The sequence below is a fragment of the Geotrypetes seraphini genome, chromosome 9 (assembly GCF_902459505.1).
Source record: "Geotrypetes seraphini chromosome 9, aGeoSer1.1, whole genome shotgun sequence".
NCBI lineage: Eukaryota > Metazoa > Chordata > Amphibia > Gymnophiona > Dermophiidae > Geotrypetes > Geotrypetes seraphini.
The window spans coordinates 9,473,195-9,490,950 of record NC_047092.1 but is presented as its reverse complement, the minus strand read 5'-3'; the positions used below and the strand labels follow the sequence as shown (position 1 = coordinate 9,490,950).

At 41.7% G+C, this 17,756-nt stretch overlaps 1 protein-coding gene across 3 annotated transcripts in view; it reads right to left on the bottom strand.

Annotated features, from left to right (window-relative positions):
• Positions 1-17,756, bottom strand: part of SFMBT2 (Scm like with four mbt domains 2) — a 243,407-nt gene that overhangs the window by 205,101 nt on the left and 20,550 nt on the right. For all 3 annotated transcript variants that reach the window (XM_033959308.1, XM_033959310.1, XM_033959309.1), the window contains exon 2: positions 7,040-7,198. In XM_033959308.1, coding sequence (XP_033815199.1) covers positions 7,040-7,133 — 94 coding nt within the window. In that variant the 5' untranslated portion in view covers positions 7,134-7,198. The remainder of the gene's footprint in view (positions 1-7,039; positions 7,199-17,756) is intronic.

Here is a 17,756-nt window from a genome sequence, read left to right as displayed (position 1 = left end):
GACTTGGTTGTCCGTCCGGACAAGGACTACGTTATGGTGAAGAAGGTGTTGAAAAGCTTTGAGAGCATTGAAAATCGCTCTGAGTTCCAACAGATTGATGCGACAAAGACAGTCCGCAGGAGACCAATGATCTTGGATATGGAGACCGTCTAGATGGGCTCCCCATGCATAGGTTGAAGAGTCTATTGTGAGAACCTTCTGATGAGGGAGATTGTGGAACAGCAAACCTCTGGAAAGATTGGAAGAGAGCATCCACCAGTGGAGAGACTGCTTCAAGAAAGGAGTTACTGTAAGTTACTGTTGAGAAAGCGGGTCGGTAGCTTGTTGCCACTGAGATGCCAGGGTCCACTGAGGTATGCAAAGGTGAAGTCTGGCAAAAGGTATCACGTGAACTGTAGAAGCCATATGACCGAGCAGAACCATCATTTGTCTTGCTGAAATTGATGTGAGATGAGATACTTGATGGCAAAGGCAAATGAGGGTATCCTGACGTGGTGGAGGTAGAAACGCTCTGAGCTGACAGTGTCTAGAGTGGCCCCCAATGAACTGAAGAGACTGAGATGGGGTCAACTGAGATTTTGGAAAGTTGACTTCGAACCCCAGACATTGGAGGAACATAATAGTCTGTTGGGTCGCTGCAATAACCCCTTGTTGAGAGGGGCTTTGATGAGCCAGTCGTCCAGGTACAGAAAAACTTGAAGACCCTGGGTACGGAGGGTTGCAGCCACCACCACCAGACACTTCATGAAGACTCTGGGGGATGAGGCGAGTCCGAAAGGAAGAACTCTGTATTGTAGAGAAAGATTCCTCACCCGGAATCTTAGATATTTGCGAGAGGCTGGATGAATTGGGATACGAGTATAAGCCTCTTTGAGATCCAGAGAGCATAGCCAATCTCCCTGATTCATCAGGGAATATAAGGTTGGTAAAGAAAGCATCCGAAACTTCTCTTTGACTAGAAATTTGTTGAGGGCTCTGAGGTCCAGAATGGGTCGCAAATCCCCCATCTTCTTTGGGGATAGAAAATAATGGGAATAAAAGCCCATGTTCCGTTGGTTTAAGGGAACTTCGACAGCTCGAAGGCGAAGAAGAGCCTGAGCTTCCTGAAGAAGAAGGGAAAGTTGCGACAAATTTGAAGGACACTCTCTTGGAGGGTGATCTGGAGGCACCTGAAGAAAGTGAAGTGAGTATCCCTCCCGAAGGATGGTGAGAACCCAGAGATCTGAGGTAATCATCTCCCACTGATGATAAAAATGGGGAAGACAACCTCCTATGCAGAAGAGAAGTCTGATGAAGGGAGGTTGGTATGCTCAGACAGGGAATGTCAAAAAGACTGAGCTGGTTTAGCCACAGCAGGAATTTGAGCTTTCTGCTGTCGTTGTTGCTGTGGTGGCCTTCTAGGCGGAGGCCTGGAGAAAGCTGGCGTCTTTTTTTGAAGATAACGACATGGTGGTTGTTTGTATGGCCGAGCAGGAGGAGTCTTAGGCTTCGGTCAAATCAAGGAAGTGAAAGAGTGCTCATATTCAGAGAGACGCTTTGTAGCAGCTTCAATAGAATCATTAAAAAGCTCATTTCCCTGGCAAGGCAAGTTGGCTAGACGGTCCTGCAAATTGGGATCCATATCAACAATGCGGAGCCAAGCAAGGCGATACATGGCTACTGCAAAAGCAGAAACTCTGGAAGAGAGCTCAAAGGCATCATATGTGGCTTGCAGCATGAAGAGTCGAAGTTGAGACAGAGTCCAAATAATTTGTTTGAATTCCGGAAGACACTGTTTCTCTAGAGCCGGGTAGAACTTAGGCATCAATTTGAGGAAATGATTAAAATAAGCAGTGAAAGTATAGTTGTAATTGAGAATTCTGTTAGCCATCATGGAATTCTGATATAATCTACGGCCAAACTTGTCCATGGTACGGCCCTCCCTGCCTGGAGGGACCGCAGTGTAAAGCTTAGAGGTTGAGCTTTCTTTACAGAAGATTCCACAATCAAGGACTGGTGGGACAATTGAGATTTCTCAAAGCCTTTGCAAGGTACTGTGTGATACCTGGATTCCAGCTTGGATGGAATGGTTGTAATGGAATAAGGAGTTTCCATATTACTTAAGAAAGTTTGCTTCAATACTGGAGTCATAGGAAGCCTCAAGGTCTCTTTGGGTGGATGAGGCAACTCCATGTCGGCCAAGTATTCAGGGATGTACTTGGAATCAGAGTGGAGATCCAGCTGAAGAGCTTTCCCCATGTCAAAGACAAACCTGGCAAAAGAGGCAGACTTCGAGGTCGAGGCACCTTCAGGAGAAGGAGTGCGAGACTTAGGAACCACCAAATAAGAAGGAGTATTGAGAAGGAGGCTCAGAATCCAGGCGCACAGTGATTGAAGAAGCTCCACTATCTGCAACAGGAGGAGTTAGAGAGTGCTTGCGCTTCAAAAACTTCGATGGTGAAGTCCCCGGGGTTTGAGGAACAGAGTGGGTCAAGGCAGGAGGAGAAGGCTCCCTTGGAGGCGATCTCGATGAAGGAGTCTTTGACCTCAATGGACTGCGAGGAGACGCAGCCGGTGTAATAGCCTTGCGAGACTTATGTTTAGATTTAGTAGAAGTCTCGGTAGCCTTTGATAAACGAGGCATAGAAGACTCAGTATCCGGAGGAGGAGAGGATTTCTGCTGTAGAAAAGACTCCTGAGTGAGCTTGGAAGCGAGATGCCTCGAATGATGCCTCGATCGAGGTTGAGGAGACTGTGTCCGAGGAGTAGGCGAAGAGTCACTGGATGAGAAACAGCGAGACTTCCGAGGCTTGCCTCGAGGTGCTTCCACAGGGGTCTCAGACTGCCACTCAGGATGGCTCGTAGGAAGCAGGGTCGAGGACGGGAGGAGTTGAGCCATGACCGAGGAAATCTGAGTGGTCAGAATGGCTTTCAACATGTCCTCAAACAAAGGCACCGAGACAAAGGGATCAGGTCTCGAAGGTGCAGCAGTGCGTTCCAATGAGGGCGACCTCGAGGATGAGTATTCCCTATGCTTGGAGGCATGCTTGGCTGGAGGTCTGGAAGAGGCTGGTAGGGCCGCAGATACAGCCTGGGATGCCTGGGACTCTGAAGGCTTCTTGGGAATAGTACCTGAAGGAGATACAGGAGACTTACCCACCGAGGAAGATTTCTGAGGAACTGCCGGCGAGGCCTTCGAGACCGGAGGCGTCAAGGTCAAGGCCTTGGTGGAGACAGATGCGGGCGTTGAGATCAAGGTCTTGGAAGTCGAGGCCGTCCCCGAAGCCGAGGTCGAGACCCTCTCAGCAGATTGTTCCATAGTGCCAAATAGTTGAAGATGCTTGGCACGACGTCTGCAAAGGGCTCGAGGTTGAAGGGCAGCACAGCACGAACAGGCGTTGGGGCAATGTTCAGGACCCAGGCAAGCAATACACTTGACTATGAGGATCGGTTATTGAAATGGCCTTGCTGCACTGGCTACACTTTTTGAACCCGGAAAGAGACCAGGACATAGAAAAATTAAAGGCCGACGTAACGAACGAGGTAAGTGGCCAGTGCTAGGCCAAAAGGCCGTTGGCCGGAAGAAAGTCAAAAAATAAAAGTTTTTTTTTAAACAAAAAAGAGACAATAAGAAAAACGCAAGCACAGCGACTAACAAAAATAAAAAAGCCGCGGTGAGAGAAGGCAACGAAGGCTGCAGAGCTGAAGTGAAGAGGACTTCTCGGCTCCGCGGAAAACTTTGAACTGAGGTACCTCACAGGAGACGCGCGCCCTAACTCGGGCAGGAAAGCACTCGCGCATGCGCAGTGCAGCACTCGTAAGCTCTTACAAAGATCTTCAAGCAAGTCTGCTTGCGAGGCTGTCCGCTGCGAGGCTCCGTCGGTAACGTCACCCACTGTTGAGAATATGCTGCCTGCTTGTCCTGGGATAAAACCTTGGTTTGCGAGCATAATTTGTTCCGAAAACATGCTTGTAATCCCAAACACTCATATATCAAAGTGAATTTCCCCATAAGAAATAATAGAAACTCCACAACCCAAAAACTTTAATACAAAATACTGTATGTATTCGTATTGCAAGACTTTGCTTGTTTAGAACAGTTACTACACTCCCGCAGCGTCAGAGAGAGAAGAACCATTGGCTCAGTTGTGATGATGCGACGCGTGTATACTGTATGTACTTATATTGCAAGACCTTGCTTGTATATCAAGTTAAAATTTAATAAAATGTTTTGCAAAACACTTGCATACCAAGTTACTTGCAATCCAAGGTTTTACTGTGTATCATTAGACTAATCCTGAGTCTATTCCCTCTCATCTTCAATCCTATGTCCCCTCATTCCAAGCTTCCTTCCAACTGAAAAAGACCCACCTCCTATGCCAGTGTACTTTAATGCAAGGCTCAGGGGTCAATGGCAACCCCTAGAGACCTCGGAGGTGGCACTCATCATCATTTTGGCTTTATTTCTGCTAGTCTTTGAATCTCTACTCAAGCTCATGGGCAGAAAGGGGAAAGAGCTGCATGCCTGAAGGACAAGGCACTTCTTCGTATATAAAGAGAATGCATTTGGAAATGCCCAACTCCTTCAGGATACCCTCAATAAAAGTTTGAAGGCAGGCTGGTGTGGGGCAGATATCTTTGACACTCAGTTGCAGCCTCACTTGGGAAGATATTTGGCAGCTCTCCTTCAACTCATTGGGATCTAAAGTAGCCCTAGCTTAAAAATTAGTGAAGGTCACTGTCCTATGCATTTATGCCCTAAAGGTATTTAAAGGTCTTTATGCTATCTCCTCTTTCCTGCTTTTTTTCCAATGTATACATATTGAGATATTTAAGTCTGTCCTCATATGCTTTTATTATGAAGATCACTGACCAATTCAGTAGCCACCCTCTAGACCACTGTTCTTCAATGCAAGGTCCGGAAGCCAATGGCAGCTCTTGGAGACCTCCATCATTCTGGCTTTTTTTCTGCTACTCTCCCCCTCTTCTACGAAACCGCGCTAGCGGTTTTTAGCACAGAGAGCCGCGCTGAATGGCTGAGCTGATTGGGCTCCTTTTACTAAGCTGCGATAGCGGTTTTAGCGCACGCTGAATTGCCGCGTGCGCTAAACCCGCGCTACGCAGCTAAAACTAACGCAGCTTAGTAAAAGGAACCCTTAGTTACTGAAAGGGCTCAAATGAGGTGAGGAACAAAAAAATAAACAAACTAACAATAGCTTTCTAAACACAAAATAGGGGAAACCAGTCTTACAGTTTCAAAATTTTGAAATTTCTTTGCCTCAGTCTTTATTGATACTGGGGCACACCTACACCAGAAACCTTATTTGATGGTTATGACTCAGAGCAAATAAAACATAACAGTAACCCCATCTTTTACTAAGATGAGCTAATCGATTAGTGCACGCTAAACGCTAACTCATTCATAGACTAACATGTTTGCGTTAGTGTTTAGCGCTTGACAACCGGTTAGCGCACCTTAGTAAAAGAGGGCCTACGTCTAGAAGATAACAGATAAAACTGACAAATTCAAGAGAAACAAATCACTGGGACCAGATGGAGTTCACCCTAGAGTCCTGAAAGTACTCAGACATAAAACAAACAATAATCTGAAACTTTTCATTCAATGTAATGTCAATTTCTAAAGATGGCTTAAGGATAATATGAGAATCTATAGGCCAGTGGAGCTTGACATCAGTGCCAGGCAAAATCCAAGTTTCCAAGTTTATTATAAGATTTGATTAATCGCCTATTCCAGGTTCTAGGCGATGTACATCATCAATTACAGAGTTAGGGTAAAAATACATATTTAGAACAACTTAAAACAAATCAAAATAGCCTAAAACACGTAACATGACTAAACATATACAATAAAACAATAAACATATGTGATGACAATAGGTAAGGTAATGGGAAGAAATACAATTCAATATAAAAGAAACATTTAAGGATAAAAACAGTAGGGAGAGGTGCAGAAATTTGATATGGACTGCAAAAAAGATTCAATATAAAATGTAAAAAAATCAATTAATCACTAAAAGCATCTTTAAAAAGAAATCCCTTAAGTTTGCTCTTAAATTTATCTAAAATTCTTTCTTCTCTTAAATAAATTGGCAAGGCGTTCCAGGCTAGAGGAGCCGTAACTGAAAAAATAGAATGTCGTCGTGTACCTATAACTTTTAACGATGGAACAACTAATAGATGTTGATCAGTTGACCGTAACACTCTTGAAGTTTTATAGGGAATTAAAAATGGATGAAGCTGTACTAAAAACAAAATTACTAACCACTTTTTATTTCTTCTGTCCCAAAACTGCGATAAGCATTATAATACCGGATGCAGAAATGTTAAGTTTCTTTCATGCTTCAGGGACTAAGCTGTATTTTTTATTTTATTTTTTTTAATAATTTGGTCACTGACAGAGTTAGATGAAGGCAATAATAACCCCAGTATGGTTTGGATCCAATAAAATACACCTAGATTGCAAAAAATCATTTTAGAAATAAAAATTTCTGTAATGAGAAGGAGCACTAAACAGAGCAGGGTCAGGTTTTATGGTACCTCCTGCGCATTCCCTGGAGTTGCCACCACTACCGCCCTCCCCTATCACATAGCTGCCACCAGGATAACCCCTCCTCTGGAGCAACTGCCTCAGTAACTCCTGCCATCCTACCTCCATTACCGTGCAGTACAGGAAGAACTCTGGTACAAGTCTCACCAAACTTCCTTTCTGCACAGCACAGCTTAATGCTAAAGAGCCAAAACCATGCATGCGGGCAGGACCATTGTCATGACAGGTTTTGGCACTCTACTGCTGTGCTTATTAGGTTTATTATGTTGCGCTAGCCCTAGTATAAGACCCAAAGAGGGAGAGCAGATAGATGTTGTTTAGTGTGGAAGCCTTCTCAGTGCTGCTCGTTGGTCAGAAAATGTGTCCAAACTCTGAGTAGGGGCTTCTAGAGTCATCCAGATATACCACTTGACGAAATGGTGAAAGAAGAAAGAAATAAAGCGGGAGAAGTACAAAAAAATATGCATGTACTTGTATAACAAAAACATTCACCTGAATCAAATGGTTCCCCATTCCCATTTGCTGGGCTTTGAGATTTCTCAAGTGATAGATGAGCTGTATCCTGCATGTTGGAAATCAAGGACATCGTGTTCTTAGCTCCGCAAATATGGTCTTTTTCTTTCTATTAATTCATCATGTGCAAAGAGGTTCCTAGACAGAGAGAAAACAGGTAGGTTCATTCTGAGTCAATTAAGCCTACTTCTCAAATGTCAAACAGTAATTTTATTTAAATTGTTGCTTTCTATTAACCCAGGTTTATTTTTAGAAGATGTTTAAACCTGCTGGACTACAGTATGTGAGAAAATGTCAAATGCTTGGTAAACTAATATATTTTATTTGATCTAAAGATTAAGAACATAAGAATTACCATACTGGGACAGACCAAAAGTCCTTCTAGCCCAGTATCCTGTTTCCAACAGTGGCCAACCCAGGTCCCCAGTACCTAGATAGATCCCAAGTAATAAAACAGATTTTATGCTGCTTATCCTAGAAATAAGCAGTGGATTTCCCCCAAGTTACATCTCAATAATGGCCTATGGACTTCTCTTTTACGAAATTATCCAGGCCTTTTTTAAACCCCGCTAAGTGATTTTACCACATTCTCTGGCAACTGAAGCCTATCATATCAGTCATTTTAAACTGAATTCAAGGGTAACAATATACATAAATATTAATGAAATCAAGTTTGTTAAACAGCTTAATTAAATTGTGAGTAGCTATTATGATGAGGCAAAATCATAGCACACAAATACACTATGTCTGTTGAAAATGGTTGCCATATGGGCAAACTGTAAATAGCAGAGAATGGATTTTTTTTTTTTCTTTTTAAGAAATCAAAGAAGAGATTTGTGGTACATAACTATTAAACTGCTAGTATGCCTAACCTAAGGAATGTTTTATAAAAACATACTATAAGAAAATATATAAAGCCATTTGTTCAGGCAGTGGAAGCAGGTTCACAAGTTTGGTGCATTCACCTGATAATCTAATCGGTCACCACTTCTGTGAGATATATTTGCAAGCTGAAACTTTAACACTCCAAAACTGACTTAACGGAGCAAGATATAGATTTCAGGGAAAGGCAGGAACAAAAAGAGGCCTAAAGTCTGAATCTGTTTCTTTAAAAACTTTGAAATAAAATGTTTTTCTTTTTTTATAAGAATTGAATTTCCTGCAGAGTAAATTTCTGTTCAAAGCACTGTGAACCTTTGCCTGAATTTCAAATTCAACATAACACTTTTGGGCAAAAGTCCAACATTTCACCCACATCATTTTGTTATGACCTAACATTTCAACTTAGATGACCTGTAAGTTATACTTTCAAAGGGACCCTAGAAAAAATAAGCAGAGATCAATTAAAAGTAACATATCCAGGAAAGGCCAATCCATCTTATATTATTGAACTGTATTTTCATTCTAAGAGAAATTAACTGTTAAAAAAAAAGTTATTTTCAGTAATTTGACCTCAATGTAGTCTAGAAAATATTTGTTTCATTTAATAAATATGCTGAATCTACTGGGCTTTATAACAAGAGAACAAAGATAGAAGAATTCAACAACCCTCAATGAAAATGCTTCATAGATCATTAAAGATAAATAAATGCTTTCATGTAGTAATTATGGTAAATGATACTACAGTACAATTGTGAGCTATGTCAATTATAGGGCTTTAAGATATCCAGCTGTTGAACTGCTTAAAGTTAACCAGTTGCTCTGTCAACCTCTGGAAAGAATGAATTCCTTTCTTGATGTGAACAACAATCCTGTATATGGTCTTCACATGATCTTTTATAAAAGGCTGAAAAATTAGCACCATCTTATTGCTTTTGTTATAGCCAGATGACAGAAAGGTTCTGCGCACACTTACAACCGGATTCTATAAATGGCGCCATTATCGGTGACTACCTTAAAAAAATGGCCGCTAATCTCGTGTCAATCACGCAACGGAGCCACTTCTAGACTCGCGTCTTCGTGAAAGGTAGGAGCCAGAAACGTAGGCCAGGGTTTTGAAGGCCTACATTTCCGCTGCCTACCTTTCATGAGAATCATGGCTATGGATGCGCTTTACAATGCCTATTGCCATTTCCAGCGTTAGCCATGCCTACAGTGGCATGAGAGAATGAGGCGCCTCCATTTTTTTAAAATCGTTTTTTAATTGGTTTTAAATGGCATGGTCAATTACTGTGCCTTTTATCACCAATTAAAACAATTAAGTTAGGCAGCGGTAGGGTGTCTACCGCCACTTAACTTAAGAGTGCCATTATAATAATAATAACAGTTTATATACTGCAGTACCGTGAAGTTCTATGTGGTTTACAAAAGAATAAAAGAAGGTACAAATTGATTGAACTTAAAAGAGGTGAAAGCAAGTGGTTGATAGGTCAAGAGAACCGTTATTGAGGAGAGAGAGATGTATGGGTCAGCTGTCTAGATACTTCAGGAACAGATGTGTTTTTAGGCTCTTCCTGAATTCCTCATAAGTAGTGGACGAAAGCAATTGTTCTAGATCTTTACCCCATAATGCTGCCTGATATGAGAGAAGGTGTTCATGGTGTTTTTTTTAGTTACATCCTCTAACTGGGGGGGAAACAAAGTTCAAATGTGAGCTTCTCGTGTGTTTGTTGGCTGAGAAGGAGAAAAGGTCAGTTTTGTATTTAGGGGCTAGTCCGTATAGTACTTTAAAACAGAGGCAGGTGAACTTGAAGAACTTTACGCGAGCTTCCATCGGCAGCCAGTGCATTATTAGAATCATGACCTGACCGAGTACTTGCTTGCAGAAGGAATTTAAGATGATATGATTGGCACATATGATTATAGTTTATGAAAATGTTCAATTACCGTTTTGTCATATTTGGCTCATGGTGTGGTTTTTTTTATTACCCGCCTACAATGGTAGATAGTGCAGGCTATAAATTTTTTAGAGAAATAAAAAAAAAAAAATTGCTATAAATATGAATAACTATCCAGAAATGACTCATAGAAAACAAACCAAAGTGAGTCTCACACCATGCTGTATTTATTTCCTTAAATTTGATAAACCAGCTTTCAACAAAGGCCTTACCATGAAAGACCAGGCCTAACCATGAAAGACCAGGTGGACTCTTTGGTTAGAAAGGGTTTTTTTTTTACTCTCTGGAAGCTTTGGTCCATTAGAGCATATTTTGATGCTTCATCATTCAGAATTATGGTACAATCCCTTATACTAAGCCAACTTGACTATTGCAATATCGCCTATCTGGCAATTACCGAGAACTTGCAGCGATTACAACTGGTGCAAAATGCAGCAGTCAGGCTGATTTTTGGGCTGAAGAAGTTCGATCATGTAACTCCTTCCTACCGACTCCTGCACTTGTGTAGAAGAAAATCTAGCAAAGAAAATTAAGAAGGGGGACAAATCCTTCTTCAGGTATATTAGCGACAGAAAAAGAAACACAGATGGGATAGTACGCCTTCGAAAACCAGACGGGAATTACGTAGAATCAGATTCAGATAAAGCCGAACTACTAAACGAATACTTCTGCTCAGTCTTCACCTGCGAGGCGCCGGGGTCCGGTCCACAATTGCAGGCAAAACCAAGCTCGGAAGAACCATTTCGGAATTTCGAGTTTACACCCAGCGACGTCTACGGCGAATTATCAAGACTCCGCCTTGGACAAAGCCATGGGACCGGACAATCTACACCCTAGAGTGCTCAGAGAGTTGTGTGATGTCCTAGCGGAACCGTTATCCGTGCTCTTCAATCTCTCCCTGAGTACGGGAAGAGTCCCCTTGGACTGGAAAACAGCTAACGTCGTTCCTCTGCACAAAAAGGGTTGCAGAGCAGAGGCTGCGAATTACAGACCGGTGAGTCTCACATCGATAGTGAGTAAACTCATGGAAACCCTAATCAAACTCAAATTGGACACGATCCTGAACGTGGAGAAACTACGTAATCCCCACCAATATGGATTCACCAAGGGTAGGTCCTGCCAATCTAATCTTATCAGCTTCTTTGACTGGGTAACAAGAAAGCTGGATTTGGGAGAGTCCCTAGATGTCGTGTACTTGGACTTCAGTAAAGCTTTTGATAGCGACCCACACCGCAGGTATTGAGCAAAATGAAATCGATGGGTTTAGGAGAAACACTAACTTCATGGGTCGGTGACTGGCTAAGTGGTAGACTTCAGAGGGTGGTGGTTAACGCTACCCTCTCTAAAACGTCGGAGGTGACCAGTGGAGTGCCTCAGGACTCAGTCTTGGGCCCGATCCTTTTCAACATATTCGTAGGAGACCTGACTCAAGGGCTTCAAGGGAAAATAACATTATTCGCCGATGACGCCAAACTATGTAACATAGTAAGTGACAGCAATTTGTCCAACAGTATGACGCAGGACCTGCTTTTGTTAGAGCATTGGTCCTCGACCTGGCAACTGGGATTCAACGCTAAAAAATGTAAGGTCATGCACCTTGGCAACAAAAATCCGTGCAGAACTTACACCTTGAATGGAGAGACCTTGGCTAGGACTTCGGCAGAACAGGATTTAGGAGTGATCATCAGAGAACACATGAAAACTGCCAATCAAGTGGAGAAGGCTTCATCCAAGGCTAGACAAATGCTGGGTTGTATCCGTAGAAGTTTCGTTAGTCGGAAGCCCGAGGTCATTATCCTTTGTACAGAACCATGGTGAGACCTCATCTGGAATACTGTGTACAATTTTGGAGGCCACATTAACGTAAAGATGTGCTGAGAGTTGAGTCGGTTCAGCGAATGGCCACCAGGATGGTCTCAGGGCTCAAGCATCTTTCTTACGAGGAGAGGCTGAATAAATTGCGGCTATATTCCCTCGAAGAACGTAGGGAAATGAAGACATGATTGAGACATTTAAATATATCACAGGTCGTATCGAGGTGGAAGATGACATTTTCTTTCTTAAAGGACCCTCGGCCACAAGAGGGCATCCACTGAAAATCAGGGGTGGGAAATTTCATGGCGACACCAGGAAATATTTCTTCACCGAAAGAGTGGTTGATCATTGGAATGAGCTTCCAGTACAGGTGATTGAGGCCAGCAGCGTGCCAGATTTTAAGAATAAATGGGATACACATGTTGGATCTCTAAGAAGGTAGAGTTAAGGGGAGGGGTCATCAGGGTGGGATCTCCAAGAGGACAGTAAGGGGGAGGGTCAATTGAGTGGGCAGACTTGATGGGCTGTGGCCCTTTTCTGCCGTCATTTTCTATGTTTCTATGGTTGCCAATGGACGCACGTGTAAAGTTTAAGTTCGGATGTTTCTGCTTTAAGGTACTTTTCGGCCTAGCCCCCAGATATATATCTGACCTTTTCTCTTTTTTCAACTAATCAACATATGAGAAGCTCAAACGTGAATTTTGTTTCCCCACCGGTTAGAGGATGTAAATTTAAAAGACATCATCAACATCTCTTCTAATATCAGGCAGCATTATGGGGTAAAGACCTGAAACAATTACTCATGCTTGCAAATACCTATGGGGAATTCAGGAAACACCTAAAAGCATATCTGTTCCTAAAGTACGTAGGCAGCTGTACTGCACAATCTTTCCCCACAACTAATCGCTAAACTTCAACTCAATCTAACATTGAGTTAGTACTACTCAATCTAACATTTTTAATTGTTGTAAACCGCATAAAACTTCACGGTCCTGCGGTATATAAACTGTTATTATTATTATTAAAACAAACTAATAAAATATGTCTGTTTTAAGGTATGACCACTGAACACAATAAAATAAGGTATGACCGCTGAACACAAAGCAAGGGCAACAGAGGGAGTACACTTCAGGGAGGATATGATACACAGTTCAGAATCTCTGCACCAAAAACATGGCTCAATATTCAGCCACCACAATCAGGATATTACTACTACTACTATTTCTAAAGTGCTACTAGACACCTGCAGCACTGTACGTTAAACATGCAAGAGACGATCCCTGCTCGAAAGAACTTACAATCTAATTATGGCAGACAAGAGAGTTCAAAGGTGAATTTATACATGATAATTAGGTGGGAATTACAAGGGACTAGTATGACTATCTGGAAGTGGCAGGCACTGATCATCCTGACAAGGCTGTCAGCACCAGAATTTATCTGAAGAGTGACAATTTTCTGTCTGCTGCAGCTATCCCAATAACTTATCCGTATAATTTAGGACAGATTGTTGCCACCATTTGGATAAGTTCTAGGACCACCCGGGCTCTGCCTTGTTCCACACCAGTACTTTCACTATATTTATATAATGTACACACTGTTTTATGCTGGTTATATACATTAATTCATAGAGAATAATCTCAGATACATACACACGTGTGTGGTCATGTGTGTGGAAATGCCAAAACGCTACCTATAAGTTATTCTGTACATACACATCTTACATATAGACGGAGTCTTGGGCAGAACTCAACTTACATGTGTAACTTTTGGATCACTATGTTACACACATCTCTGGCACTTAGTAGCCTTTGACACTATATGTTTGCATAGCTAGTGGAAATAGGTATCAGTGGCATAGTATTTGCATGGTTGAAATCCTGTAAGGAAAGAGTTGGCATTCGTGAAATATAGAAGAAAAAAAAAACAACCCAAGAAGGAGTATAGAAAGGACCACCAGGTGAAACTGAAAGAAGCCAAGAGAGATACATCTGGCCAAAGCGGAAGAGCAAATGGCTAAAAATGTAAAAAGAGAGACAATAATTTTTTCAGATATTAGTGAAAGGAGGAAGATGAAAAATGGAATTGGGAAACTAAAAGATACTATGAACCAATATGTGGAGAGCGATGAGGAAAAAAGCAAACATGCTAAACAAATACTTCTGTTCTGTGTTCACAGATGAAAATCCTGGAAAAGACCAAGATTGTCTGGCAAAGTTACACACAAGAATGGAGTAGATACCGCACCATTCACAGAAGTAAGTGTTTATGAAAAACTTGAAAAATTGAAGGTGGACAAAGCAATGGGATCGGATGGGATCCATCCCAGGATATTGAGAGAGCTCAGAGAGGTTCTGGCAGGTCCTATTAAAGATTTGTTCAACAAATCTTTGGAGACAGGAGTGGTTCCTCGGGATTGGAGAAGAGCATATTTGGTCCCTATTCACAAAAGTGGTCACAGAGATGAAGATGGAAACTACAGGCTGGTAAGCCTCACTTCGGTTATTGGAAAAAAATGAAGGATTGCTCAAAGAAAGGATAGTGAAATTCCTAGAATCTAATGGATTATGGGATCTGAGGCAACATGGTTTTACTAAAGGTAAATCATGCCAAACAAATCTGATTGAATTTTTTGATTGGGTGACCAGTGAATTGGATCATGGTCATATGCTAGATATAATTTAGTTAAATTTCAGCAAAGCATTTGACACGGTTCCTCATAGGAGGCTCTTGAACAAACTTGGCAGGCTGAAGTTAGGACCCAAAGTGGTGAACTGGATTAGAAACCACTTGACAGAGGGTGGTAGTTAATAGAATTCGCTCAGAGGAAGGAAAGGTGAGTAGTGTAGTCCCTCAAGGATCAGTGCTGGGGCTGATCCTGTTCAATATATTTATGAATGGCATTGTCAAAGGGTTAGTATGAAAGATTTGCCTTTTTTGCAGATGATACCAAGATTTGTAACAGAGTAGACACCAAGGATGGAGTGGAGAATATGAAAAAGGATTTGCAAAAGTTAGAGGAATGGTCTAATATCTGGCAACTAAAATTGAATGCAAATAAGTGCAGAGTAATGCATTTGGGGATTAGAAATCGGAAGAAGCCATGTGTTGGGAGGTGAGTAGCTGATATGCACAGATGGGGGAGAAGGACCTTGGGGGTGATAAGTGTCCGTAAATCTAAAGGCAAAGAAACAGTGTGACAAGGTGGTGGCTGTTGCCAGAAGGATGCTAGGCTTTAAAGAAAGAGGCATAACAGTAGAAGAAAGAAGGTGTTGATGCCCCTAAACACGTCATTGGTGAGGCCCCACTTGGCGTACTGTGTTCAGTTTTGGAGATCATATCTAGCAAAGGACATAAGAAGACTTGAAGTGATCCAGAGAAAGGTGACGAAGATGGTACGAGGTATGCACCAAAAGACATATGAGGAGAGACTGGAAGCCCTGAATATGTATACTCTAGAGCAGGGGTGTCAAAGTCCCTCCTCGAGGGCTGCAATCCAGTCCAGTTTTCAGGATTTCCCCAATGAATATGCATAAGATCTATTAGCGTACAATGAAAGCAGTGCATGCAAATAGATCTCATGCATATTCATTGGGGAAATCCTGAAAACCCGACTGGATTGCTGCCCTCGAGGAGGGACTTTGACACCCCTGCCCGAGGAAAGGAGAGACAGGGGAGATATTTTTTAGATGTTCAAATACTTGAAAGGTATTAACCTAGAACAAAATATTTTCCGGAGAAAGGAAAATGGTAAAACCAGAGGGCTTAATTTGAGGTTGAGGTATGGTAGACTCAGGAATAATATTAGGAAATTCTTCTTCACAGAGAGTGTGGTTGATGTCTCAAATGAGCTCTCGAGGGAGATGGTGGAGAGGAAAACAGTGACGGAGTTCAAAAAAGCATGGGATGAATACAAAGGATCTCTAATCAGAAAATAATGGTATGTATTGAAGAACTATGGCCAATACTGGGCAGACTTGCATAATCTGTGTCTCATATATGGCCATTCAGTTGAGGATGGGCTGAGAAGGGCTTCAACAGCTGGGATGGTTTAGATAGTCTGGAGTGAGCTTTGATGGAGACTCCAGTAGATGGAACCTAAGCACAGTACCGAACAGAGCTCTGCATTTCTGGCCCAGAAATATCTAAGAAAAAGGACAATTTAAAATTAAATCATTAATTTATAGAGAGTATACGGCTGGGCAGACTGGATGGACTATTTGGGTACTTATCTGCCGTCATTTACAACGTTACTATGAGGTCTGTTCAAAAAAATTCCAGGACTGATTTTATAAAAATTTATTAAACAATCTTACAACTTATTCCATTGGGACCCCTTCCAAGTAATAATAATAATAACTTTATTTTTGTATACCGCAATACCACAAAACAGTTCAGAGCGGTTTACAGGAGAAGAGACTGTACATTTACAGCAAAGATGCAGAGTCAGATTAACCAGGGTAAAGTAACCAGTAACAGTAACAATTAAAATTAAAAAGTAAGATAGGTACTTAGTACTCCCCTTCCCTACGTATATACTTTTCCCAATGTCGTTTCCATTTCTGGATACAGTCCTTAAATGCGTCTTCAGGAATCGCCAAAAGTTGCCATGTCGATTTTGCTTTATGCTTTCGATGGTGTCAAATCGCTTTCCTTTCGGCGTAGATTTAAGTTTAGGAAAAAAGAAGTTAGCAGGGGCCAAGTCAGGAGAATAAGGTGGCTAAGGAAGAACTGTCATCATTGTTTTGCAGATTTGCGAATTGTGATGCATTCAAAACACCTTCCATGACTCATGACATATTCTCCATAAACCACTTTCAACATTTCAGAAATTTCTGTAGCGGTCTTTCCTAATTTAAAACATGCTATAGCTCTGCTCAATGAGGTCACACATGATGAAAAATAGCCGATCATGAAAACACACTTCCACAAAAACTATTGTAGCTCAGAGACAAAAGCATATCAATGAATGGAAAAAAAAAGGAGGTTACTCGTGAGTTTCAAGCTACTCAACTCCACCTAGTGCGTCTCAACAGAACTTCCCATTGGCGCACAATTCACACTGTCCTGGATCTTTTTGAACAACCGAATTCTATTCAAGGGGAGAAAGATGGCTGCCCAAAGACTTGAGAATAGCGAGTTTCGGTAATCTAAGCACAAGATGATGAGGGTGTGGATGAGGGTTTTGGTAGTGTGATCGGAGAGGAAGGGTTGGATTTTGGTAATGTTATAAAGGAAGAACCAAAAAATCGTGAAACATATTGAGTAGGGGCTAGTGAAGAAGCCATAGCCAGTGAGAAGAATTTTGGCAACCAAGCAAACACAAAAAATTGTGTGGTGACCAAATGGCATGTCTGAAGCCCTGATAGTTTGACTAAAGCAATCTATTAAGAAGAGAGAGCGGCATTGAGAGATATAGTTGTGGTATTATGAATGGTTTACCAATGCCAGAGTATTGACTGAGATTATAACGTATGAAGGAAGAAGCAGCATGTTTTAGTGATATGTTGTATCTGGGCGGAGAAGGAGAGAGAGGAGTCAAAGATGACCCCCAGATTGCAAGCAGACAAGACAGGGAGAATGAGAGTGCTGTAAATTTTAGTAAAAAAAAAAAAAAAGTAGTAGTTACTGCAGGACAGCTGAGTGTATCCCACAGTACTCTATTTTTATCTGTGTTAGTACCCAATGTCCCCTTTGTTAAAATGCCAGTGTACCAAGAGGCAGCTCTAGTAAAGTGGAAAACTCTATAGTAGAAGAGTGAGAAAACCAAAAGCAACTGTTGTAGGGGATACAAATCTTTATGTTACCAAACTAAATGGAAACAAGACCAGTGGGATTTTCAGAGGAAATGGTTAAAAAAGAAAAGACAATATGATTAACAATCAGAATATACAAAGGATCACAGAAATGAACAAACTGCCTGAACCGTACGCCAGGCTCCGTCTCTGGCAGTCTTCAAATCCAGACTTCTTTGAAGCTGCTTTCAATTCCAAACTCCATCCCACCTGCTAAGCACCAATATCTGTCTTATCATTCCCACTGCAATA